Source organism: Mobula hypostoma, chromosome 10 (genome assembly GCF_963921235.1).
Source record: "Mobula hypostoma chromosome 10, sMobHyp1.1, whole genome shotgun sequence".
In the NCBI taxonomy this organism is placed as follows: domain Eukaryota; kingdom Metazoa; phylum Chordata; class Chondrichthyes; order Myliobatiformes; family Myliobatidae; genus Mobula; species Mobula hypostoma.
In genome coordinates, this window is record NC_086106.1 from 125,285,912 (window position 1) to 125,312,231 (window position 26,320).

The 26,320-nt window shown below is 45.2% G+C and overlaps 1 protein-coding gene across 3 annotated transcripts in view; it reads right to left on the reverse strand.

The window, feature by feature from the left end:
• The window catches only part of fmr1 (fragile X messenger ribonucleoprotein 1), a 95,939-nt gene that overhangs the window by 26,838 nt on the left and 42,781 nt on the right, over positions 1–26,320 (reverse strand). For all 3 annotated transcript variants that reach the window (XM_063061154.1, XM_063061157.1, XM_063061156.1), the window contains exon 8: positions 21,225–21,395. In XM_063061154.1, coding sequence (XP_062917224.1) covers positions 21,225–21,395 — 171 coding nt within the window. The remainder of the gene's footprint in view (positions 1–21,224; positions 21,396–26,320) is intronic.

The window sequence follows — 26,320 nt, forward strand, 5'->3', positions numbered from 1 at the left end:
TGGTTGATCTTTATCTCCCCCACTCAGCCCCATTCCCCGGCCTTCTCCCTGTAAGCTTTGATGTCATTGCCAATTAAGAACCTATCAATATGGGCCCTCTTGTCCCAGACTCTCCCACCATGGGAAACACCCCTTCCATATCTACTCTGTCTAGGCCTTTCAACATTCAAATGGTTTCAATGGGATCTCCCCGCCCCCCCACCTTTAAATTTCAGTGAGTACAGGTCCAGAGCAATCATACGTTCCTCACATGATAACCCTTTCATTCCCGGAATCATCCTTCTGAACCTTCTCCAATGCCAGCACATATTTTCTTCGAGGAGGCGCCCAAAACTGTTCACAATACTCAAAGTGAGGCCTTTCCAGTGCCTTATAAAGCCTCAGCATCACATCCCTGCTCTGATATTCTAAACCTCTTGAAATGAATGCTAACATTGCATTTGCCTGCCTCACCACCGACTCTACCCGCAAGTTAACCTTTAGGTTGTTCTGCACAAGGTCTCCACATCCTTTGCACCTCAGATTTTTGGATTCCCCTCCCCCCCCACACCTTTAGAAAATAGTCTGCACATTTATTTCTTCTACTGAAGTGCATGACCACACATTTTCAAACATTGTATTTCATTTGTCACTTTCTTGCCCATTCTCCTAATCTGGCTAAATTTTTCTGCAGCCTTTCCGTTTCTTCAACAGTACTTGCCCCTCCACCAATTTTCGTATCATCTGCAAACTCTGTAACAGAGCTTTTCAATCATCTAAATCATTGATACACAACATAAAAAGCACACGCAACACCGTGTCCCATGGAACACCACTAATCACTGGCAGCTAACCAGAAAAGGATCCTTTTATTCCCACTCGAGAGCAATCTAGCGATCTCATTCCCCATTGCCCCGAATTACTTTCGTCCATTCCTTAAACATCCAACTGTGACTTGATGGCAACAGATGAATCGGCATTTACCAGCCTCACAGGGTGTGAACTGCACTTTGCAATTAGCCACGACATGAATATTCCTACCTCCCTGCAATTTTTCTCAACCTTTACCCCAAATGAAATTACTCACTATACAAGTCATCCAGACCCTTGATTCTGAAACACTTTCATCAAATCATCCTTCATCTTCTTCGCTATCAGAACAGTTCTAGCTTCTTCCATTTAATTCATGTAACTGAACTCCCTGATGCCCAGAACCATTTTACTACATCTTGTGGTTATTCCTCCAGCTGTGGCAGCCCGCACATGCGGGACTCGAACCGCCATCGGGAACCGCGGGCAGACTCGCGTTTGGAACTACCTGCTCGGGGCGGACCTTCCAGGGACAGTCTGACGTCACATCCGATTTTGAATCAGTAAAGGCACTCTGAGTTCAGCTCTCTCTGCCTCCGTGTGTTTCTTTAGTAGCGATTTGTGCGTGGCTACATTGGTGGCCCCGACGTTCCAGATGGCATCTGGAGCCAGCAACTCAGCGACCAGCCATGAGTTTGAGCAACTCGCACAGCGCGTTCTCTCCGAAGCTCCCGACTTTCTGGGCCATTCAGCCCCACGTTTGGTTCGAGAAGGCTGAGGCCCAGTTCAATATCAGAGACATTACAGCCGACGCCACGCGGTACTACTACGTGGTCAGACCACTAAACTTAAGGTGCTCCTGATCTGTACCTTCAGACTCTCCTGCCACAACCAGGCCGCGCGGCTCCTACACATGGACGGCCTGGGCAATCGTACGCCATCCCAGCTCATGAATGATATGCTGGCGCTCATGGACGGCCATAAGCCGTGCCTTTTATTTGAACAGTTGTTCCTCGAGCAAATGCCAGAGGACATTCGCCTCCTCCTCATGAGTGAGGATTTCAGCGACCCACGCAAGGTCGCAGCTAAAGCAGACGTCCTTTGGTAGAGCAAGCAACATGGAGCAGCCTCCACTGGCCTAGCCACGATTGCGCGCCCCAAAGCCCAGGCCCTGCAACCGAAGCCGTTGAGACCCACAGGGGAGAAAGACGAAAGTTTGGAACAATGGTGTTTCTATCACCAAAGATGGGGTGCCGCTGCCGTCCCCATGTGCCTTTCCAGGAAACACCGGGGCCAGCCGTCACTAATGACTACGATGGCTGGCCACTGAGACAGCCTCCTGTACCTCTGGGACCGACACTCCCGGTGGCACTTCCTGGTAGACACTGGGGCCGAAGTCAGCGTACTCCCCCCCTCAAGCATGGACACTCATAACACGGTCTCAGGCCCTGAACTCACTGCTGCAAATGGCACCAGTATTCGGACGTACCGCCCGCAAACTATCTCACTGCGTTTCGGGTTTCGCTGTTTCACTTGGACTTTCACGTTGGCAGTGGTGTCACAGCCACTACTAGGGGCAGATTTCCTACGAGCCAACTGCCTCCTGGTCGACCTAAAAGGCCGGCGTTTGGTCCACGCCAAGACATTCCAGACTTTCCAGCTCGGAGAAGCCAAGCTACCAGCCCTCCAACTGGATTCAGTGACCCTCTTGGGTAATGAATTCGCCAGGGTGTTGGCAGAATTCCCCTCCATAGTCACCCCACAGTTCTCCACAGCCAACCCCAGCACGGCGTGCAGCACAACCCCACGCAAGGACCGCCGCTGCACGCCCGAGCTCGCAGGCTCCCACCCGACAAGCTCCACCTCGCCAAGGAGGAGTCCCGTAAGATGGAAGAGATGGGAATTGTACGCCGCTCAGACAGCCCGTGGGCATCCCCGCTGCACATGGTGCCCAAGTCCGCAGGAGGATGGAGGCCCTGCGGAGAATACAGAAGGCTCAACGACGCCACAACCGCCAACAGATACCCGGTACCCCACATCCAGGACTTCACCGTGAACCTGCACGGAGCGACCATCTTCTCGAAAATCGACCTGGTCAGGGGATACCATCAGATCCCAGTGCACCCCGACGATGTGCCCAAGACAGCCCTCATCACCCCGTTCGGCTTGTTCGAATTCCTGAGGATGCCTTTCGGTCTCAAGAATGCAGCCCAAACTTTCCAAAGGCTCATGGACTCGGTGGGACGCGGCCTGGATTTCGTTTTCATTTACTTGGATGATATCCTGGTGGCCAGCTGTTCGCACCAAGAGCACGTGGCACATTTGTGCCAGCTCTGCCAACGCCTGAGCGACCACAGACTGGCAATCAATCTGGCGAAGTGCCAGTTCGGGCTGACGGAGATCAACTGCTTGGGCCACAGAGTCAACGGACATGGCGCAGTTCCCCTACCAGACAAGGTCCAGGCCATCTGCCAGTTCCCCAAGCCCAGCACGGTCAAGGGCCTGCAGGAGTTCCTAGGGATGGTCAACTTTTATCATCGGTTCGTGCCGGCGGCGGCACGCATCATGAGACCCTCGTTCAGCCTGATGGCCGGCAAGGCCAAAGAAGTGGCACGGGACGGAGCCCACGGAGGCGTTCGAGCAGGCCAAGGAGGCACTGGCAAGGGCAGCCCTCCTAGTGCACCCGAGAATCGATGTAACCATGGCACTCACAGTCGATGCTTCCGACACGGCAGTCGGCGGAGTCTTGGAGCAGCTTGTTGAGGACCAGTGGCGACCACTTGCTTTCTTCAGCCGGCACCTACGGCCACCAGTGGTGAAGTACAGCACTTTCGACAAAGAGTTGCTAGCACTTTACCTGGCTGTCCGGCATTTCCGGTACTTTCTCGAGGGAAGGGAGTTCACCGTGTATAAGGACCACAAGCCCCTCACCTTCACACTGGCCAAGGTATCGAACCCATGGTCGGCTCGGCAGCAGAGGCACCTGTCCTTTATTTCAGAATTCACCACGGATATCCGCCACATCGCAGGGAAGAACAACGTCGTCACCGACACACTGTCTCGCCCCTGCCTCCACTCAGTAGGCATGACGTCCTCAGAAATAGACTACGCAGCACTGGCGGAAGCACAACGGTTGGACACCCGAGATCCCGGCTTACCGCACCGTCATTTCGGGGCTCCAGTTGAAGGACGTCTCTGTCGGCTTGGCAGCGGTTCGACTCCAGTGTGACGTGTCTACCGACAAACCCCGACACGTGGTACCAGCAGCATGGAGGCACTGGGTGTTCGACATGCTGCACAACCTGGCCCACCCATCCATCAAGCTGGTAACGGACAGATCTGTCTGGTACGGTTTGCGCAAACAGGTCAGACACTGGGTCAGGACCTGTGTACACTGCCAGACAGCCGAAGTCCAGCGGCCCGTGAAGGCTCCCCTCCAGCAGTTCCAGCCGACGCACAGGAGGTTCCAACACATCCACGTGGACATTGCTGGCCCCCTGCTAGTCTCCCGGGGCGCCAGGTATATCTTTACTATGGTAGACAGGTTCACCAGATGGCCGGAAGCCATACCGCTCGCAGACACGTCCAGAGTCCTGTGCCAGGACGCTCATTGCAAACTGGATCGCCAGGTTCGGCCTCCCAACGAACATCACCTCCGACAGAGGGGCACAGTTCTCGTCTGGTTTGTGGGCAGCACTGGCACAGCTCCTGGGCACCCAGCTGCATCACACCACAGCGTAGCATCCCCAGTCCAACGGTTTGGTAGAGCGATTCCACCGGTATCTCAAGTCAGCCCTGATGGCGCGCCTCAGGGGCCCCAACTGGACAGATGAGCTTCCCTGGGTCCTACTGGGCATCCGCACAGCCCCCAAGGAGGACCTGGACATCTCCTCGGTGGAATTGGTCTACAGCACCCCCCCCTGACGGTCCCAGGCGAGTTTGTACCAGAGGCCCGAGGTTCGTAAAAAACTCCAGCAGCGGTGCTAACAAGACTGCAGGACAAGGTAGGGACCCTGGCACCGGTCCCGACCTCCAGGCATGGTCTCACGCCATCCTTCATCCCTAAGGACCTCCGAGACTGTGAGTATGTCTTTATTCGTAGGGGCATGCACAGGACACCTCTACAGCGGCCATACGAGGGACCCTTCAAGTTGATCCGGCACAACGGAACCACTTGTGTCGTGGAGATGGGTGGCCGGGAAGAGACTTTTACAGTGGACCGCCTCAAACCGGCGCACTTGGACATTGAGCAACCAGTGAGGGTACCTGCACATGCAGTAGCGTTTGGAACTACCCGCTCGGGGCGGACCTTCCGGGGACAGTCTGACGTCACGTCCGCCCCGCGGGTCGCAGAGGCCCATGGGAGGGGAGATTTAAGCGCGCGATTTTGAATCAGTAAAGGCATTCTGAATTCAGGGCTCCCAGCCTCTGTATGTTTCTTTAGTAGCGCATTTGCGCGCGACTACACTGCACGTTTACCAGAATACCAATACTCCAGTTCAAGTTTAACTGATCTTGTAAAGATTCCACATTACCTTCCTATTGCATTCTTTGTGACTACTTATAAAGCCTATCATTGTATCTAACTGTGCCATGGTCAACCCCAAACCTGGCTGCAAAAGGAACCAGAATCAGGTCTATTATCTCCGGCATGTGTTCTGAAATTTGTTAACTTCACAGCAGCAGTTCAATGCAATACATAATGTAGAAGAAAAAAAATAATAATACTGTACGAATATTGAATAGATTAAAAACTGTACAAAAAACCAGAAATAATATATATTAAAAAAGTAAGGTAGTGCTCAATCTCCATTTAGAAATTGGATGGCAGAGGGGAAGAAGCTGTTCCTGAATCGCTGAGTATGTGGCTTCAGGCTTCTGTACCTCCAACTTGATGGTAACATTGAGAAAAGGGCATGCCCTGGGTGCTGGAGGTCCTTAATAATAAATGCTGCTTTTCTGAGACACTGCTCCTTGAAGATGTCCTGGGTACTTTGTACAAAGGCTAGTACCCAAGATGGAGCCGACTAAATTTACAACCCTCTGCAGCTTCTTTCAATCCCGTGCAGAAGCCCCCCCCCATACCAGACAGTGATGCAGCCTGTCAGAATGCTCTCCATGGTAAATCTATAGAAGTTTTTGAGTGTATCTATTGACATACCAGATCTCTTCATACTCCTAATGAAGTATAGTCGCTGTCTTGCCTTCTTTATAACTGCATATAAAGACCAGGTTAGGTCCTCACAGATCTTGACACCCAGGAACTTGAAACTCGCACTCTCTCTACTTCTGATCCCCCTATGAGGATTGGTACGTGTTTCTTCGTTTTACCCTTCCTGAAGTCCACAACCAGGTCTTTCGTCTTATTGACGTTAAGTGCAAGGTTGTTACTGCGGCACTACACCACTAGTTGGCATATCTCGCTCCTGCAGGCCCCCTCGTCTCCAACTGAGATTCTCCTAACAATGGTTGTATCATCAGCAAATTTATAGATGGTACTTGAGCTATGCCTAGCCACACAATCATGGGTATAGAGTAGAGGAGAGCAGTGGGCTAAGCACACACCCCTGAGGTGCACCAGTGCTGATAGTCAGCAAGGAGGATATGTTATCACCAATCTGCACCGATTGTGGTCTTCCGGTTAGGAAGTCGAGGATCACCCTTCTTGTTTTTTTTTCACTGTTTTAATGGAGGTCGGGATTGAGGACGTGATTTTAAGTTTAACTCTGTTTGGTTTCAAGTTAGCCCATTGCTTTGCTTTGCTTTTAGGTAGTTGCACGGTGGGTTTTTTTTTGGGGGGTTTTTTTTTTTCTTTTTTTTTTCCATTGATATATATAAAATCTAGTATACTATTATGTTATCTTGGTTTCTTATGCTTAAATTACATTGTTTGTAGTATTTTCTTTTTGGTATTGTTATCTTTTGGAATTTTATTGTACTTTAACATTGTATTAATGTTTATATGGCTTACCTTTTTTGTATACTTACTTAATAAAAAGATTTAAAAAGAAAAAAAGAAAGAAAAAGGAAGTCGAGGATCCAATTGCAGAGGGAGGTACAGAGGCCCAGGTTTTGTAATTTCTCAATCATGATTGTGGGAATGATGTTGTTGAATGCTGAGCTATAGTCGATGAACAGAATCCTGACATAGGTGTTTGTACTGTCCAGGTAGTCTAAGGCTGTGTCAAGAGCCATTGAGATTGCATCTGCCATTGACCTATTGTGGTAATAGGCAAATTGCAATGGATCCAGGTCCTTGCTGAGGCAGGAGTTCAGTCTAGTCATGACCAACCTCTCAAAGCATTTCATCACTGTAGATGTGGGTGCTACCGGGCAATAGTCATTAAGGCAACTCACATTATTCTTCTTAGGCACTGGTATAATTGTTGCCTTTTTGAAGCAAGTGGGAACTTCCACCCATAGCAGTGAGAAGATGAAAATATCCTGACTACCCCCGCCAGTTGATTGGCGCAGGTTTTCTAAGCCTTACGAGGTACTCCATTGGGACCTTCTGTCTTGCGAGGGTTCACCCTTTTTAAGCAGCTTAACATCGGCCTCTGAGACAGAGATCACAGGGTCATTAGATGCAGCAGGGATCTTCATAGCTGTAGTTATATTCTCCCTTTCAAAGCAGGCATATAAGGCATTGAGTTCACCTGGTTGTGAAGCATTGCTGTTATTCATGTTATTGGGTTTCGCTTTGTACGAAGTAATGTCTTGCAAACCCTGCCAGGGTTGTCATACATCTGATGTCGCCTCCAACCTCGTTTGAAATCGTCTCTTCGCCCTTGAGATAACCCTCCGCAAATCATACCTAGTTTTCTGGTACGGACCTGGGTCACCAGACTTGAAAGTCACAGAACTAGCCTTCAGCAAACGATCTACCTCCTGGTTCATCCACAGCTTTTGATTTGGGAATGTACAGTAAGTCTTTGTAAGCACACGCTCATCCACACAAGTTTTAATGAAGTTGGTAACAACCAAAGCATACTGATTCAGATTCAAAGATGAATCTCTGAATACAGTCCAATCCACCGATTCAGAGCAGTCCTGTAAACGCTCCTGTGCTTCCTTTGTCTATACCTTCTTGGTCCTCACTACTGGTCTTCAGTCTCTGCCTGTACTCAGGGAGTAGAAGTACAGCCTTATGATCAGACTTCCCAAAGTGAAGGTGTGGAATAGCACAGTAGGCATTCTTGATGGTGGTGTAACAGTGGTCCTCTGGTATTGCAAATGATCTGTTAATGTTAATTGCTTAGGAATTTTTTCAGAATGGCCTGGTTAAAATCCCCCAAAATGATGGTGAAGGTGTTAGGGTGCGCTGTTTCACGCATGTTGATCCCATTGCTCAGATCATCTAAAGCCTGACTAATATTGGCCTGAGGTGGAATGTATACCGCTACCAAAATGATCCCGGAAATCTCCCGCGGTAGGTAAAAAGGATGGCACTTAATTGCTAGATATTCCAGGTTTGGTGAGCAGAATTGACACAGCACTGATATATTTGTGCACCAAGAAGAGTTGATCACGAGGCATACTCCTCCACCTCTGCTTCTGATATAGGTCTATCCTGACGGTGTATAGTAAACCCATTGATCTGAATCGTTGCATCCAGTACAGAAGGGGTTAACCAAGATTCCATAAAACAAAGGACACCCGGCCCTAACGTCCCTATGATTCAGCACCCTAGCTCTGAGATCATCGATTTTATTCACCAGACTGCACATTTGCCAGCAAGTTAGTCAGTTATTGAGAGTTTAAAACCCCGTTTCCTTAAACGCACTTGTACCCGACCTGCAAAAACTACGTGGAATCCGGCAAGGAATCCGTCCACAATCAGCATTGCTTCTGTCAGTTTTAAGCAGTGATAGTTTGTTTAAACGCATTAAGACATCTTTGTTGACTGTACTGAGCTTGGAGGCAGCTGTGCTTTTTAGCTGTATAAGGCTGAAACGAGAATACTTAATCGTATCCATCGAGAGTTCTGCTGCTACACGAGTTGCCTCAAGATGTCCCGGAAGTAGCTATAGAAACACCAACAGAAGCTTCAAAGATCTCATTCCTCGGAGAGAAAGGATTTTTGATGGACTACACCTGGGACAACTTGAAAGACTGGCCCAGGACAGAGGACTCTGGTGAGCTGCTGTTGGTGGCTTATGACCCAGTAGGGGTGATGGTCTTAAGTATAATTACATCTGCCCTTTCAAAAAATTTGTTTCACAATTAGCACTGTCATCAAACATTAGCACATACAGTATATACACTCAGGTCTCCCTATTACTGTATCTCTTTAGAATTGGGAAAAAATGATCAAAATTATGCCCAAACCAACCAGTCTGCTCATATTTTTGTGTGTTCTGTCACTAGTATACTGTTATCACTCATCATGCTCCCATATTTTTTCCCCCACATAAATAGCTTTGAAATGGCACCCAGTGGGCCCTGGTTCAAGTTATCGTATGCAGAAAAATAATCATGGTCTTAATTTGCTCCTTGGAGAACATGAACATATCTTCCTTTTACACCATTCAATGATTGTATATCCTGACTCAAAGCCCATTTCATTCTGCTACCATGCTTTCCATACCTCGGACTTCAATTCCACTGACAAGCAAAAGGGCCAGCTTCCATTAAGCAAGACATGTATATAGTTAGAGAAATAACAAGACTTCCTAAGTAAACTGTTGGAAAATTCTAAATTTTCAAGCAGATACAAATATATGCCACAAGCTGAAAATTCTCCCATGTAACAAAGTTAGAAGGTCACTGTGAATATCAGAACGGTGCTAAACTGTTTTCAAGAAAGGTTCATTTAGACAATCACAAGGCAATAAACCTTAAATAGTGCATTTCATATACCCGAAGGCTGCATGCTCAATTACAAAAGTGCTCTCTGAAAAATTGTGTCAAAAACATTCAAGAACAAGATCTTGAGGATGTCACCATATGAACACTATTTTTTGGCTTGTTTTGGCTGTTATTAAAATACATTTACTCCCCTGGTTATCTTTTCTCATCCCAACAACATTTCTACCAACCTTGAGCAAAATATCCCCCAAGCAATCTAGTTGTATTTTAAGGCAAAAATATAATTGCAGAGTACACAAAAGGCAAGCAGTATTATAGTTCAAACTTCTATCCCTCAAACATATGACAGATGCAGTGAATACGATTACCAACCAAAAAAAACAAACTGAGTAATTCAGTGGGTCAGGCAGCACCTGTAGAGGGAAATGGGCAGATGATGTCTGGACCTGAAATTTAAACGCAAACAACAGGAATTCTGCAGATGCTGGAAATTCAAGCAACATACATCAAAGTTGCTGGCGAACGCAGCAGGCCAAGCAGCATCTATAAGAAGAGGTGCAGTCGACGTTTCAGGCCGAGACGTCGACTGCACCTCTTCCTATAGATGCTGCTTGGCCTGCTGCGTTCACCAGCAACTTTGATGTATGTTGTCTGGACCTGAAATGTTGGTTGTCTACTTCCCCCAATAGATCTGCCTCAGCTATAGAGTTCCTCCAGCAGTTTATTCCTTGCTCCAGATTCTAGTGTTTGCAGTCTCTTGTGTCTCCAGAATACGATTACCATTGCGGACTCCACTAAAATGGGTGCTACAGTTGCCTAGCTGTTAGCACCAGACTATTACAACTCAAGACACATTTCTGAATTCAGAGTTCAATTCTGGTGCTGTTCTGCAAGGAGTTTGTATGTCCTCCTGGGGTGCTCCGGTTTCCTCCCACAGTTCTGTGATTAGGTAAGGGTTTAGTCAGGTTTGTCGGGAGTTGCTGGGGCAACATGGCTCAGAACCTACTCCATGCAACAGACATTTTTTGGCATTGCCTGTATATTAACTCATTAGATATCAGTATCACCTACTTGCATGTTTTTGTTTTTAAACTGTACTTTGGAATCTTAAGCAACTGCCTAAACAGGCAAGACAAAATCATTGTTTTATGCATTCACCCTATGATGAAACTCCACCTGTTCTGCTAACAGTCTCAGAGTGTGCCTTTTGGCAAAGGTGCAAAAGTGCAAAAGTGCTATAAGTTCAGCTGATAACATTTGTCTTGTACAGTCATTTTGTTCTCCTTTACACTGTACTGATGAATGGCAATAATCTTGAATCTTGTATGTATTGCAAAGCACCTTGAAATTCAAGGGGAATTTCACTCAATGTGCTAATGACATAAAAGTTTAAAGAATTTTCCAGTGTTGGCTCATATTCACATGATACATGTGGTATTGTAGTGTAATAGTTAGCATAATGCTAGTAAAGTGCCAGCGACCTGGGTTCAATTCACACCGCTGTGTGGAGTTCATACATTCTTCCTCTGACTGCGTGGGTTTCCTCTCACATTCCAAGGACATACAAATGGGCTAGTAGATTAATTGGTATACTAATTACACATGGCTATAAATGGGCGGCACAGGCTTTTTGGGCGGGAAGGGCCCATTACCATGCTGTATCTCTAAATAAATAAACATATGCAAAGAAGAAACAGAACAACAACTAGAGGTTTAGCTGGAGAAATAATGAGCTATAACTGAAGTAAACAGCAATAACTGTTGTTATGATGCCTCATTTCCCATTATGCCCACAGCATTCAGGTTGTCTCTAAGTTCAAAGTGTTGATTGATCTGTCTATTTTCACCATATTCAACTTTCATTTACAAATGCCAAAAAAACAATTTCTGGTATAACATAGAACATAGACTAGTACAGCACAGTACAGGCCCTTTGACCCACAATGTTGTGCTGACCCTCAAACCCTGCCTCCCATATAAGCCCCCACCTTAGATTCCTCCATATACCTGTCCAGTAGTCTCTTAAACTTCACTAGTGTATCTGCCTCCACCACTGACTCAGGCAGTGCATTCCACGCACCAACCACTCTCTGAGTAAAAAACCTTCCTCTAATATCCCCCTTGAACTTCCCACCCCTTACCTTAAAGCCATGTCCTCTTTTATTGAGCAGTGCTGCCCTGGGGAAGAGGCGCTGGCTATCCACTATCTATTCCTCTTATTATCTTGTACACCTCTATCATGTCTCCTCTCATCCTCCTCCTCTCCAAAGAGTAAAGCCCTAGCTCCCTTAATCTCTGATCATAATGAATACTTTCTAAACCAGGCAGCATCCTGGTAACTCTCCTCTGTACCCTTTCTAATGCTTCCACATCCTTCCTACAGTGAGGTGACCAGAACTGGACACAGTACTCCAAGTGTGGCCTAACCAGAGTTTTATAGAGCTGCATACATCAAAGTTGCTGGTGAACGCAGCAGGCCAAGAAGCATCTATAGGAAGAGGCGCAGTCGACGTTTCAGGCCGAGATCCTTCGTCAGGACTAACTGAAGGAAGAGTGAGTAAGGGATTTGAAAGCTGGAGGGGGAGGGGGAGATGCAAAATGATAGGAGAAGACAGGAGGGGGAGGGATAGAGCCGAGAGCTGGACAGGTGATAGGCAAAAGGGGATACGAGAGGATCATGGGATAGGAGGCCTAGGGAGAAAGACGGGGGGGGGGTGACCCAGAGGATGGGCAAGAGGTATATTCAGAGGGACAGAGGGAGAAAAAGGAGAGTGAGAGAAAGAATGTGTGCATAAAAAGGAGTAACAGCTGGGGTACGAGGGGGAGGTGGGGCCTAGCGGAAGTTAGAGAAGTCAATGTTCATGCCATCAGGTTGGAGGCTACCCAGACGGAAGGTGTTGTTCCTCCAACCTGAGTGTGGCTTCATCTTTACAGTAGAGGAGGCCGTGGATAGACATGTCAGAATGGGAATGGGATGTGGAATTAAAATGTGTGGCCACTGGGAGATCCTGCTTTCTCTGGCGGACAGAGCGTAGATGTTCAGCAAAGCGGTCTCCCAGTCTGCGTCGGGTCTCACCAATATATAAAAGGCCACATCGGGAGCACCGGACGCAGTATATCACCCCAGTCGACTCACAGGTGAAGTGATGCCTCACCTGGAAGGACTGTTTGGGGCCCTGAATGGTGGTAAGGGAGGAAGTGTAAGGGCGTGTGTAGCACTTGTTCCGCTTACACGGATAAGTGCCAGGAGGGAGATCAGTGGGGAGGGATGGGGGGGACGAATGGACAAGGGAGTTGTGGAGGGAGCGATCCCTGCGGAATGCAGAGAGAGGGGGGGGAGGGAAAGATGTGCTTAGTGGTGGGATCCCGTTGGAGGTGGCGGAAGTTACGGAGAATAATATGTTGGACCCGGAGGCTGGTGGGGTGGTAGGTGAGGACCAGGGGAACCCTATTCCTAGTGGGGTGGTGGGAGGATGGAGTGAGAGCAGATGTACGTGAAATGGAGGAGATGCGTTTAAGAGCAGAGTTGATAGTGGAGGAAGGGAAGCCTCTTTCTTTAAAAAATGAAGACATCTCCCTCGTCCTAGAATGAAAAGCCTCATCCTGAGAGCAGATGCGGCGGAGACGGAGGAATTGCGAGAAGGGGATGGCGTTTTTGCAAGAGACAGGGTGAAAAGAGGAATAGTCCAGATAGCTGTGAGAGTCAGTAGGCTTATAGTAGATATCAGTGGATAAGCTGTCTCCAGAGACAGAGACAGAAAGATCTAGAAAGGGGAGGGAGGTGTCGGAAATAGACCAGGTAAACTTGAGGGCAGGGTGAAAGTTGGAGGCAAAGTTAATAAAGTCAACGAGTTCTGCATGCGTGCAGGAAGCAGCGCCAATGCAGTCGTCGATATAGCGAAGGAAAAGTGGGGGACAGATACCAGAATAGGCACGGAACATAGATTGTTCCACAAACCCAACAAAAAGGCAGGCATAGCTAGGACCCATACGGGTGCCCATAGCTACACCTTTAGTTTGGAGGAAATGGGAGGAGCAAAAGGAGAACTTATTAAGAGTAAGGACTAATTCCGCTAGACGGAGCAGAGTGGTGGTAGAGGGGAACTGATTAGGTCTGGAATCCAAAAAGAAGCGTAGAGCTTTGAGACCTTCCTGATGGGGGATGGAAGTATATAAGGACTGGACATCCATGGTGAAAATAAAGCGGTGGGGGCCAGGGAACTTAAAATCATCGAAAAGTTTAAGAGCGTGAGAAGTGTCACGAACATAGGTCGGAAGGGATTGAACAAGGGGTGATAAAACAGTGTCGAGGTATGCAGAAACGAGTTCGGTGGGGCAGGAGCAAGCTGAGACAATAGGTCGGCCAGGACAGACAGGTTTGTGGATCTTGGGTAGGAGGTAGAAACGGGAAGTGCGGGGTGTGGGAGCTGCATCATTACCTCGCGACTCTTAAACTCTATCCCTCGACTTATGAAAGCTAACACCCCATAAGCTTTCTTAACTACCCTATCCACATGTGAGGCAACTTTCAGGGATCTATGGACATGTACCCAAGATCCCTCTGCTCCTCCACACTACCAAGTATCCTGCCATTTACTTTGCACTCTGCCTTGGAGTTTGTCCTTCCAAAGTGTACCACCTCACACTTCTCCGGGTTGAACTCCATCTGCCACTTCTCAGCCCACTTCTGCATTCTATCAATGTCTCTCTGCAATCTTTGACAATCCTCTACACTATCTACAACACCACCAACCTTTGTGTCGTCTGCAAACTTGCCAGCCCACCCTTCTACCCCCACATCCAGGTCGTTAATAAAAATCACGAAAAGTAGAGGTCCCAGAACAGATCCTTGTGGGACACCACTAGTCACAATCCTCCAATCTGAATGTACTCCCTCCACCACCACCCTCTGCCTTCTGCAGGCAAGCCAATTCTGAATTCACCTGGCCAAACTTCCCTGGATCCCATGCCTTCTAACTTTCTGAATAAGCCTACCGTGCGGAACCTTGTCAAATGCCTTACTAAAATCCATATAGATCACATCCACTGCACTACCCTCATCTATATGCCTGGTCACCTCCTCAAAGAACTCTATCAGGCTTGTTAGACACGATCTGCCCTTCACAAAGCCGTGCTGACTGTCCCTGATCAGACCATGATTCTCTAAATGCCTATAGATCGTATCTCTAAGAATCTTTTCCAACAGCTTTCCCACCACAGACGTAAGGCTCACTGGTCTATAATTACCTGGACTATCCCTACTACCTTTTTTGAACAAGGGAACAACATTCGCCTCCCCTCCAATCCTCCGGTACCATTCCCGTGGACAACGAGGACATAAAGATCCTAGCCAGAGTATCAGCAATGTCTTCTCTCGCCTCGTGGAGCAGCTTGGGGAATATTCCGTCAGGCCCCGGGGACTTATCTGTCTTAATGTATTTTAACAACTCCAACACCTCCTCTCCCTTAATATCAACATGCTCCAGAACATCAACCTTACTCATATTGTCCTCACCATCATCGTTCCCTCTCATTGGTGAATTCCGAACAGAAGTATTCATTGAGGACCCCACTCACTTCCACAGCCTCCAGGCACATCTTCCCACCTTTATCTCTAATCGGTCCTACCTTCACTTCTGTCTTCCTTTTTTTCTTCACATAATTGAAGAATGCCTTGGGGTTTTCCTTTACCCTACTCGCCAAGGCCTTCTCATGCCCCCTTCTTGCTCTTCTCAGCCCCTTCTTAAGCTCCTTTCTTGCTTCCCTATATTCCTCAACAGACCCATCTGATCCTTGCTTCCTAAACCTCATGTATGCTGCCTTCTTCCACCTGACTAGATTTTCCACCTCACTTGTCACCCATGGTTCCTTCACCCTACCATTCTTTATCTTCCTCACCGGGACAAATTTATCCCTTACATCCCACAAGAGATCTCTAAACATCGACCACATGTCCATAGTACATTTCCCTGCAAAAACATCATCCCAATTCACATCCGCAAGTTCTAGCCTTATAGCCTCCTAATTTGCCTTTCCCCAATTAAAAATTTTCCTGTCCACTTTGATTCTATCCTTTTCCATGATAATTATAAAGGCCAGGGAGCGGTGGTCACTGTCTCCCAGATGCTCACCCACTGACAGATCTGTGACCTGACCCGGTTCATTACCTAGTACTAGATCTAGTATGGCATTCCCCCTGGTCGGCCTGTCCACATACTGTGACAGGAATCCATCCTGGACACACTGAACAAACTCTGCCCCATCTCAACCCTTGGAACTAATCAGGTGCCAATCAATATTAGGGAAGTTAAAGTCACCCATGATAACAACCCTGTTATTTTTGCACCTTTCCAAAATCTGCCTCCCAATCTGCTCCTCTGTATCTCTGCTGCTACCAGGGGGCTTATAGAATACCCCCAGTAGAGTAACTGCTCCCTTCCTGTTCCGGACTTCCACCCATATTGACTCAAAAGAGGATCCTGCTACATTACCCACACTTTCTGTAGCTGTAATAGTATCCCTGACTAGTAATGCCACCCCTCCTCCCCTTTCTCTGCCCTCTCCATCCCTTTTAAAGCACTGAAATCCAGGAATATTGAGAATCCATTCCTGCCCTGGTGCCAGCCAAGTCTCTGTAATGGCCACTACATCATAATTCCATGTATGTGTCCAAGCTCTCAGTTCATCACCTTTGTTCCTGATGCTTCTTGCATTGAGGTACACACATTTCAGCCCTTCTACCTTACTGTCTTTACACCGTTTATTCTGCTTCTCTTTCCTCAAAGCCTCTCTGTATGTTAGATCCGGCTTTACTCCATGCACTTCTTTCACTGGTCTATTGCTGTGAATCCTATTCCCCCTCGCAAATTAGTTTAAACCCTCCCGATCCATGCTAGCAAACCTACCTGCAAGAATATTGCTCCCCCTCAAGTTCAGGTGCAACCCATCCAATCTGTACAGGTCCCACCTTCCCCAGAAGAGATCCCAATGATCTAAAAATCTAAAACCCTGCTCCCTGCACCAACTCCTCAGCCACGCATTCAACTGCCATCTCCTCCAATTCTTACCATCTCTGTCACGTAGCACTGGCAGCAATCCTGAGAACGTCACCCTTGAGGTCCTGTTCTTCAGCCTTCTGCCTAATTCCTGAAACTCACACTTCAGGACCTCATCCCTCTTCCTGCCTATGTCGTTGGTCCCAACATGTATCACGACTTCTGGTTGCTTTCCCTCTCGTACCAGGATGTCGTGCACCCGGTCAGAGACATCCCGGACCCTGGCACCCGGGAGGCAACAAACCATGCGGGTGTCCTTTTCACGTCCACAAAACCTCCTGTCTGCTCCCCTGACTATAGAGTCTCCAATGATGACAGCTCTCCTCTTCTCCGTCCCACCCTTCTGTACCACAGGGTCAGACTCAGTGCTGGAGGCCCTGCCACCGTGGCTCACACCTGGTCGGCTTACAGCCACAAGTATTACTGTAACGTTACATCCAGCAATGCAGGAAAGGAAATCCTACCAAATTGAGTTGCTTGTTTTTGCTAGCACTTTCAGTCAAAAGGTCAGATGGTTGGAGCAGAAATGAAAGGCTGTCTGACAAGTGCACCTGACCACTTCACCCCAGCGCTTTTCATTATTGAACTAGAGAATCTATTCTCTTTAACTCAATTGCCCAACAGTGGAGTGTGTGCAGTTCTGGTCATCCTTCAATTTTTGCAGTGTTGGTCACCTGCCTACAAGAAAGATATCAGAAAGATGAAAAAGTCGAGAAACTTTACAAGAATGTTACTGGGACTTCAGGACCTGAGTTATAGGGAAAGACTGAATAGCTCAGGAATTTATTCCCTGGAGTGTAAGAGAATAAGGTAAGATTTGATAGAGGTATAAAATTTATGAAGGGTACAGATGGGTATATGCCAAAAGACATTTTCTATGAGTTTGAGTGAGAATAGAATTCGAGATCATAGATTAAGGGTGAAGAGTGAAATACTTAAGGAGAACCTGAAGCCAAGGAAGTGGATTTGATTTAAGAGAGGGCAAGTACATGGACGGGAGGGGTGTGGAAGGCTATGGTTTAGGTTTGGGTCGATGGGAAAAAGACAGAATACAGTTCAGTACAACACTAGGTGGGCTGAACGGCTTGCTCCTGACTGTACAGCTCTATGGAGCCTTGTTCTTTATTTAATTGGCCTCTCCCAACCTGGTATACTCTGCCAAGAAAAGCAGTAACAAGTAGAAATGCCACCATGCCCAAAATTCCATACTCCTTGATAAATGACATATCATACAGACTTGGAGATGCTTTTTACATCCCCTCGTGCACCACAAATTCAACATCTTTAAGTCCCCAATCACAAGGATCACCAAAACTGAACCACCAGTATCTTCTTACAGAAATATGCCACAGACAGTCAAATCAACCTTGCTAACCCATGAATAGAAATTAGCAGCACAAGCAAGAATGTTAAATGTTTGACCAGTTAATGACAGAAATAATTATTTATACTTCCTTTGCATCGAACTTCCCATCTACAAACTTGGCAAATTGCCCCTCTGTTTGTTCAACTAGCCAAATTAATGGAAAATAAGCAAAGCCAGTTAGAATTTTTCCCTGTGTCACACACCAATGAGGGCAAGAATGGGATGATTTGGCAGGTGAATGCATGGCTGAAGAACTGGTGCAGGGGGCAGGATTTCAGATTCACCGGCCATATCTTCTGGGGGAGGTGTGACCTATACAAAACGGATGGTTACACCTGAACCCGCAGGTGACTAACATAGCTATGGGTAGGTTTTCTAGAACTGTTGGGGAGGGTTTAAACTAATTTGACTGGGGGATGGGAACATGAATGAGAGAGCTGAGGATGGGGCAGTTGGCATACAAGCAGAGGCAGTGTGTAGTGAGACTGTCAGGAAGGACAGGCAGATGATAGGACAAAATTCTAGTCAGTGGGATGAGTTGCAGTGGAACAGAGAGACAGGTAGGTAGGCAGAGGGGGTGGTGTGGCTCTGTTAGTAGAAAAAATTAAATCAAATCATTAGAAAGAGATGACAAAGGATTGAAAGATGTAGAATCCTTGTGGGTAAAGTTAAGAAACTGCAAGGATAAAAAGACCCTGTTGGAAGTTATCTACAGGCCTCCAAACAGTAGCCAGTATGTGGGCTACAAATTACAATGGGAGATTGAAAAGGCATGTCAAAAGGAAAATGTTATGATAGTCATGGGGGATTTCAACATGCAGGTAAATTGGCAAAAAAACAGTGTAGTGATGGATCCCAAGAGAGAGAATTTGTAGAATGCCTACAAGATGGCTTTTTTTTTTAAGAACAGATTGTGGTTGCGCACACTAGGAGATCAGCTATTTTGGATTGGGTGTTCTGTAATGAACCAGATTTGCTGAGGGAGCTTAAAGGTAAAGGAACCCTTAGGAGACAGTAAATATATGGTAGAATTTACCATGCAATTTGGGAGGGAGAAGCTAGAATCAAATGTACCAGTATTACAGTGGAGTAAAGGAAATTACAGAGGCATGAGAGAGGAGCTGGCTAAAGTTGTTTGGAAAGGGGCACTAAAAGGGATGACGGCAGAGCAGCTATTGCTGAAGTTTTTGGGAGCAATTCAGAAGGTGCAGGATAGATGCATTCCAAAAAAGTAGTATTCTAAAGGTAGGATGATGTAACCACGGCTAAGAAGTGAAATCAAAGACAACATAAAAGCAAAAGAGAGAGCATACAATAGAGCATAATTGGTGGGAAGTTAGACAACAATATCAAAGAGAATGCTAAAAGATTTTCCAGATATAAAGAGTAAAAAGGAGGCAAGAGTAGATATTGGACCACTGGAAATGTTGCTGGACAGGTAGTAATGGGAGACAAGGAAATGGCAGATGAACTTAAATATTTTGCACCAGTCTTTACTGCAGAACAATCGTGTCAGGGGAGAGAAGTGACTGCAGTTGCTATTACTAGGGTGAAGCTGCTTGGGCAGCTTAACAGATTGTGAGTCATTAGTAATGATCTTTCAAGAACCATTAGATTTTGACAGGGTTCTATGACTGTAAAGTTGCAAATACCACTCCACTCTTTAAGAAGGGAGGGTAGCAGAAGAAAGGAAATTATAGTCTAGTTAGCCTGACCTCAGTGGTTGGGAAGATGTTGGGGCGACTGGTCAGGATGAGGTTTTGGAGTAGTTGGAGGCAAATGATAAAATAGACCAACGTCAGCATGGTTTCCTAAAAGGAAAATCTTACCAGACAAATCTGTTTGAATTCTTTGAAGAAATAACTAGTAGGATAGACAAATCAGAATCAGTGGATGTTACTTATTTGGATTTTCAGAAGGCCTTTGACAAGGTGCCACACATGAAGCTGTTTAACAAGCTAAGAGCACATGGTATGACAGGAAAGATACTAGCATGGATAGAGCACTGGCTGATCGGCAGGAGGCAAAGAGTGGAAATAACAGAAGCCTTTCCTGAATGGCTGCCAGTGACTAGTGGTGGTCCACAGGGATTGGTGCCGGGACCACTTCTTTTTATGTTGTATGTCAATAATTTGGATGACAGAATTGATGGCTTTGTGGCCAGGTTTGTGAATGATATGAAGATAGGTGGAGGGGCAGGGAGGCTGCAGAAGGATGTGGACAGATTAGGAGAATGAGCAAAGAAGTGGCAGATGGAATATAGTGTCTAGAAGTGAATGGTCATGCAGCTTGGTAGAAGAAATAAAAACATAAGACTATTTTCTAAGTGGAGAGCAAATTCTAAAATCTGAGTTGCAAAGAGACTTTGGAGTTCTCATGCAGGGTTCTCTAAAGGTTAACTTGCCATTGAATCACTGGTGAGGAAGGTAAATGCTATGTTAACATTCATTTTGAGAGGACTAGAATATAAAAACAAGGATATAATGCTGAGGCTTTATAAGACACTGGTGAAGCCTCAATTGGAGTATTGTGAGCAGTTTTGGACTCATTATCTGGCAACTGTGGAGGGCATGTCATTGGGTGTATTTAAGGTCTTGATTAGTCAGGGCTTGAAATGTTTCAGAGAGAAGGCAGGAGAAAGGGTTGGGAGAGAAATACATCAGCCACGATAAAATGGCAGAGCAGACTTGATGAGTTGAATGGCCTAACTCTGCTCTAATATCTAGAACAGTGAAATGGAGAAGCATCTGAAAATGTTGTCAGTTGTATATGAGACATCTTCTTGGCAGAGTCAGACTTAGATATCTAATTCCAAAAAAACTTCACAAGTCTCACAGCTGAGTTATAAGTACCAGAACTTTCAAAGCAGCAAAGAATTCTAAAGCATATAATCTTTGGAGAAAAACATCTCCATCCTATGGGGCCAAATTTTTAATCATAAACTAAGACCCTCTTGATTACACTGATTAGCCAGAAAAAGCTGCTTTTTAGCTTCGATCTTATTAAACCCTCTACCTTTCAGTAGTTTGAACTCTGGACAATGTGAATCCAGCGAAGTCCATAAAAACTAAAATATATTTGTATCAAGGAAGACAGGCATTATTCTTCAACTGAAGCTAAAATGTTTAGATGCAGCTGCACAACATTAAGCTTTAACAGTTAACAATAAATATGCTTGTTCAGAAATGTATTCTAAAAGAACCCACCTCACCGTAGATGTGGAAAGTGCACGTCTCTTCATCCAGCTCAATGGCGGTAACGCCGGGCACTTTCCTTGCCTGTTGAATGTTGGCTCCATGTGTACCAATGGCGAGGCCCATGAGATCTTCTCGTACTATGAACTGCTCGTGGAAGCGAGAGGCAAGCTGCCGAGAACTCTAAAAAAATTAAAGCAAGCATAGCAGATGTAGTACCAATGCAGACAACAATCATGTTATCTAATGACATTCATCTTGGCAAGTTACAAAGGAACACAACTTTTTAACTGAAACAATGGAAAGGAGAAATAATAATTTGCCTTTTGAATACATTTATTTGCACAGAAGGTATTGCAAGACAAATTGCTTTTCACCTACAAACTCACTTTACATATTACACGCATTCTATTAATCAGTAACACTCTTAGTGAAACATTCAGTGGGTCAGGAAGCAAGATTAATAAAGAAGAAAAAGAAAGAATAAAGCCAGCCAAAAATACAAAAGCAGATAGTAAAACTTAGGAGTAATTGAAGAAGAAAATTTTATTAATAAGGTGAGTCTGGGGAATTATTAATAAAAACAGGGAGATGACAGAGGGATTGAAAAGGCATTTAGCATCATCTTCACTATAGAGGATACAACTAACATCCCTGAAGTAGATGGAAATAAAGAACTGAAAAAGAGGACAGGACTCAGGAAAATTACATTCCTCTGGACAGTGAAAGTAAGCAAATTATTGAAACTATCGGCTGGAAAGTGTCTGGTTCCTGATGGACTTCATGTTAGGATATTAAAAGAGAATAGTGAGGTATATGATGCCCTGATACTAGTTTTTCAGAATTCCTTACATTTGAGGAATATTTTATTGAACTGAAAAATTGGACATCAAATCCTTTCATTCAGAAGGATGTAGAAAACAAGAAACAACAGGATTAGATAGTTCAACATCTGTTCAGAGGGAAAAGATCAGAAGCAATTATTAAACAAAATGTATTTGGATGCATATAAAAAAATCAAGGTAACCGTACAAAATCAAACCACACACACAAAATGCTGGAGGAACTCAGCAGGCCAGGCAGCATCTATGGAAAAGAGTACAGTGAACGTTTCGGGCTGAGACCCTTCATCAGGACCACATACAAAACCAACAGTGCTTTCTATAAAGGAAACCATGCTCATCAATATCTGTGGAGTTCTTTTAAAAATTTTGGCTAAAGTGGGAACCAATGGATGTACTATTTTCAGAAGACATTTGATAAGAGTGCTGCATCAAAGCTTGGTGGAGTATAATATACCGGCAAAATTCATTGTGGGCACGCTACGCTGGCACCGGAATATGTGACAACACTTGCAGGCCACCCCCTGCACATCCTTAAGTGTGATGTTTGTTAATGAAAATGGCACATTTCACTGCATGTTTCCACGTACAGTACTGTGTACAAGTCATAGGCACATATATATCTATGGTGCTTAAAACTTTTGCACTGTAGTGTATTTGTCAATGTGGAGTGGAGAGTGAGTTTGTAAATCTGGCAGGAGCAAAGGATGTTGTGAATGGTGCCGTTTGTGGGATGGTGGTGGTTTTTTTTTGCAGTAGTACAGTGTAATACACAAAATTACTACAGTATTGTGCAAAAGTCTGAGGCAGGGACTTTCAGGACTGAAGATACAAGGCTTTCCATGCAGGCTTCCATTTCAATAAAGCTAATCTTAAGCTCTACCCATGCCTCTTATTGTTTTGTAGGCCTTTATTGAGTCATCTCTTATTCTGTAACCAGCTAAGGATAATGAAAACTACATATAGATGTTACCAGACAGCCAATGCTTCAAGATGTGACAATGTGGAATATGGTTATGCTACAGTGAGGAATATTACTGTACAAAAGTCTTAGGTACATATAAATTCTGTAAATGAAGATGCTTTCAAAAACAATGAAATGAAAAATCTCTATATATCAAAAAAAACTATAAAGAACAGTAAACAGTTCTCCTGCAGGCTTCTGACTGCTTCGCTTGCTTCTGTCTCTCCCAGTAATCCTAGACAGCCCCGACAAATGGAGATCAGGGCTCTGAGGAGGCTATACCATCTGTTGCAGAATGCCTTGTTCTTCTTTTCGTTGAAGATAGTTCTTTATGACCATGGCCGGGTGTTTGGGGTCATTGTTTTGCTGCAGAATGAAGTTCGGACTGATCAGACACCTCCCTGATGGTATTGCATGATGGATGAGAATTTACTTGTACTTCTCAGCAATGGGAATTCCATTAATTCTGACCAAATAACCAAATCCATTTGCAGAAATGCAGCCCCAAACCTGCAGGAAACCTCTGCAGTGCTTCACTGTTGGCTAGAGACACTCATTTATGTACAGCTCTCCAGCTCTTCTGCAGACAAACTACATCCAGTTTGAGCCAAAAGTTTCAAATTTTGACTTATCAGTCTAGAGCACTTGCTGACATTGTTCAGCACATCAGTCCTTATGTTTTTGTGCATAGGTGATTCTCTTGGCTTTGTTTCCACTTCGGAGGAATGGCTTTTTGGCAGCAACTCTTTCTTGAAAACCACTTTTATCAAGCCCTCTATGGAGTGTTGAGAGGTGTTCCTGGGTTCCAGTGGTCTCAGGGAGGAGAGAGCTGACAGCAGTACAGGACTTCTTCCAGTTTAGAAGTAACGTCAGTTTGATGCATCTTTTATCAGCTGCACTCAATTTATCTGGCCAACCACTGCATCTCTGGTTCTCAGCCTTGTCCGTTTCTTTGCGCATCTTCAGAAGAGCTTGGATACCACATCTTGAAACTCCTGTATGCTGCAAAGTCTTTGCTTCGAAGAGATCTTGCTGATGCAGGATAATGACCTTGTGTCCTGTTGCTATGCTCACTTTTGCTATGGTGTAAGAATTGATGATTTGAAGGTAAAACTGTCACATCTGGTTTAAGGTGGTGCTACGGAAGGTGAGCGACAGCTTGCTGGTAGTTTAAAAGGCAAGAAATGTGACTAGAAGCATTATTACAAAAATGTTTTCCAAAGCAAATTGTACTAAACTATTTCCACAAACAATGAAGAGGCAAAATGAATTTGAGGGATGAACTGTGCTTGTGCATTGCAAAACTGACGCTGTTGGGAGTTGGAGAGGAGGAATCAAGACAGAGGAATTTCGACATCTGTGATCTAAAATGGGTGCGAGGTTAGATCACTCTAAGCACCGAGCTGATTTGGAGAGGTCGAGAACAGCTTTAGGATGGGTGGCGTGGTCTAGGCCCAGAGTGTTTCACTGCAGCGGGGCCTGGGTCCTAATGCAAGGCATGATCCGCTGTTTAGATAAGTTAAATGCCAGCCCAGATAGACTGGAAAGACAGGATTTTGGATCCGGAGGAAAGAGTTGGGTCAATTTTGCTCACTCTCCTGTGAAGTTCACTCATCTCTCCACGATGTGGAGTCTGTGAAACTGCCCCAGTTGCCGTGCTTCTTGTCTGCGAGCTTCGCAGTGATTTGCCCCGCTAATATGATGAACAGACACTCAGGCTTTGGGCCTACTCCGGGATTCAGATCTAAGGACTCAATTTGCTTCAGAATGCTGTGCTTGCTTTTATTGTTTACATGATTTGTGCTTTTTTTCCCCTTTCTCTATGCACTGGGTGTTAAGTCTTTTTTTTTCCCCCCAAAGAGGAGAAAATCTGCATGTGCTGAGAATCCCAACACATACAAAAGGCTGGAGGAACTCAGCAGGCCAGGCACCAATTATGGAAAAAAAGTACAGTCAATATACTTTTTTTTTAGTTGAGTTCTTTCAAGTTTCTTGCTTTGTGGCTGCCTATAACCACACAAATCTCAAGACTGTATAATTTATACATTCTTTGATAATATATGTACTTTGAATCTTGGAATCTGCCACTCCTCCACCTTTTATTTCAGTTGTCCTATGCCCAATTTGAGTCCTTCTACACCCGTTTCTGTTTCAGTTAAACAGCTTAGCTCATTCAACTCATTACGTCACTGATCACCAGCACCCTTTTATTATCTTTGTTTAATTGTGCACTGGGCTATATACCTACAAAGTAATCAAGTTTTTATTTGATAAGTGATCTATTAATGCTATCTCAACGAAATTCAAAAAAATTTCTAACATTTAATTTTATTTGTACATCTAAAATTTGCTCTTTTCTACTGATATACTAATGCAGAAGACAAAAAATAAACTTCTAAAACAAAATTTATATAAAAAAAATCAAGGGTGCCTAATACTTTCTGTAGTTCTGTAACTGATGGCACTTCCCTCATCAACCCAATGGTCATGCACTCTTTGTGATTTTGCTGAGGCTACCTTACCCTGCTTGCAGTGCACCAGTCAGTGGAAAGATCCATGACACCAGAAGGTAGGCACAAGAAGCTGCCGCCAACAAAACAGGCTTGTATTGTACAGCATTTAACTTACTTTCATACAGGATACAAACGTTCGGGAAGACATACAGGGATATAAAGTTATAAAAGAAGTGAGTTTTCACAGTAAGGTTAAGCACTTTTTTTAGTGCAGTCAAATAAGAGTTAACAATATGGCCTACGTAGGGCACCTTGGAGGACTGATATTAGAATCAAAGACATAATGTGGTGATATCAAAGGTAAGTACTAAATGTATTAGTCAAAAGGGCACCACCATATACTGTTCTATGCCTAAAAGAGTGAACCAGAAGTAGTTACAAAGTTTGCCCACTGCAATAAACTTGCTCTTCTGACCAATTAACCTACTAACGCTTTCTTTGGAATGTGAGAGGAAACTGGAGTATCAGGAGGAAACTTACAAAGTCAAGGGCATAAAGAACAAACTCCTTACAGACTGTGGTAGAATTGAACCCAGGAAGCTGAAACTGTAATAGAGTTGTGTTAAAAGCTACACGGAAATGCGCCCAATCTGTTAATTTCTGAATACTTTCATCCTTTAAACACAGAGTAACAGTGAACTGGTGTTCTGAATATGGCTTCTGATGAGGCAAACAGTCCAGCTGTAGTGTTTGATATGTCACTTGACAGTTCCACTGAAGTGTCACAAATACAATGCTACTTAGGTTTGCTTCTGTAACAAGATATTAGATCAGCACTGAGGCTCCATA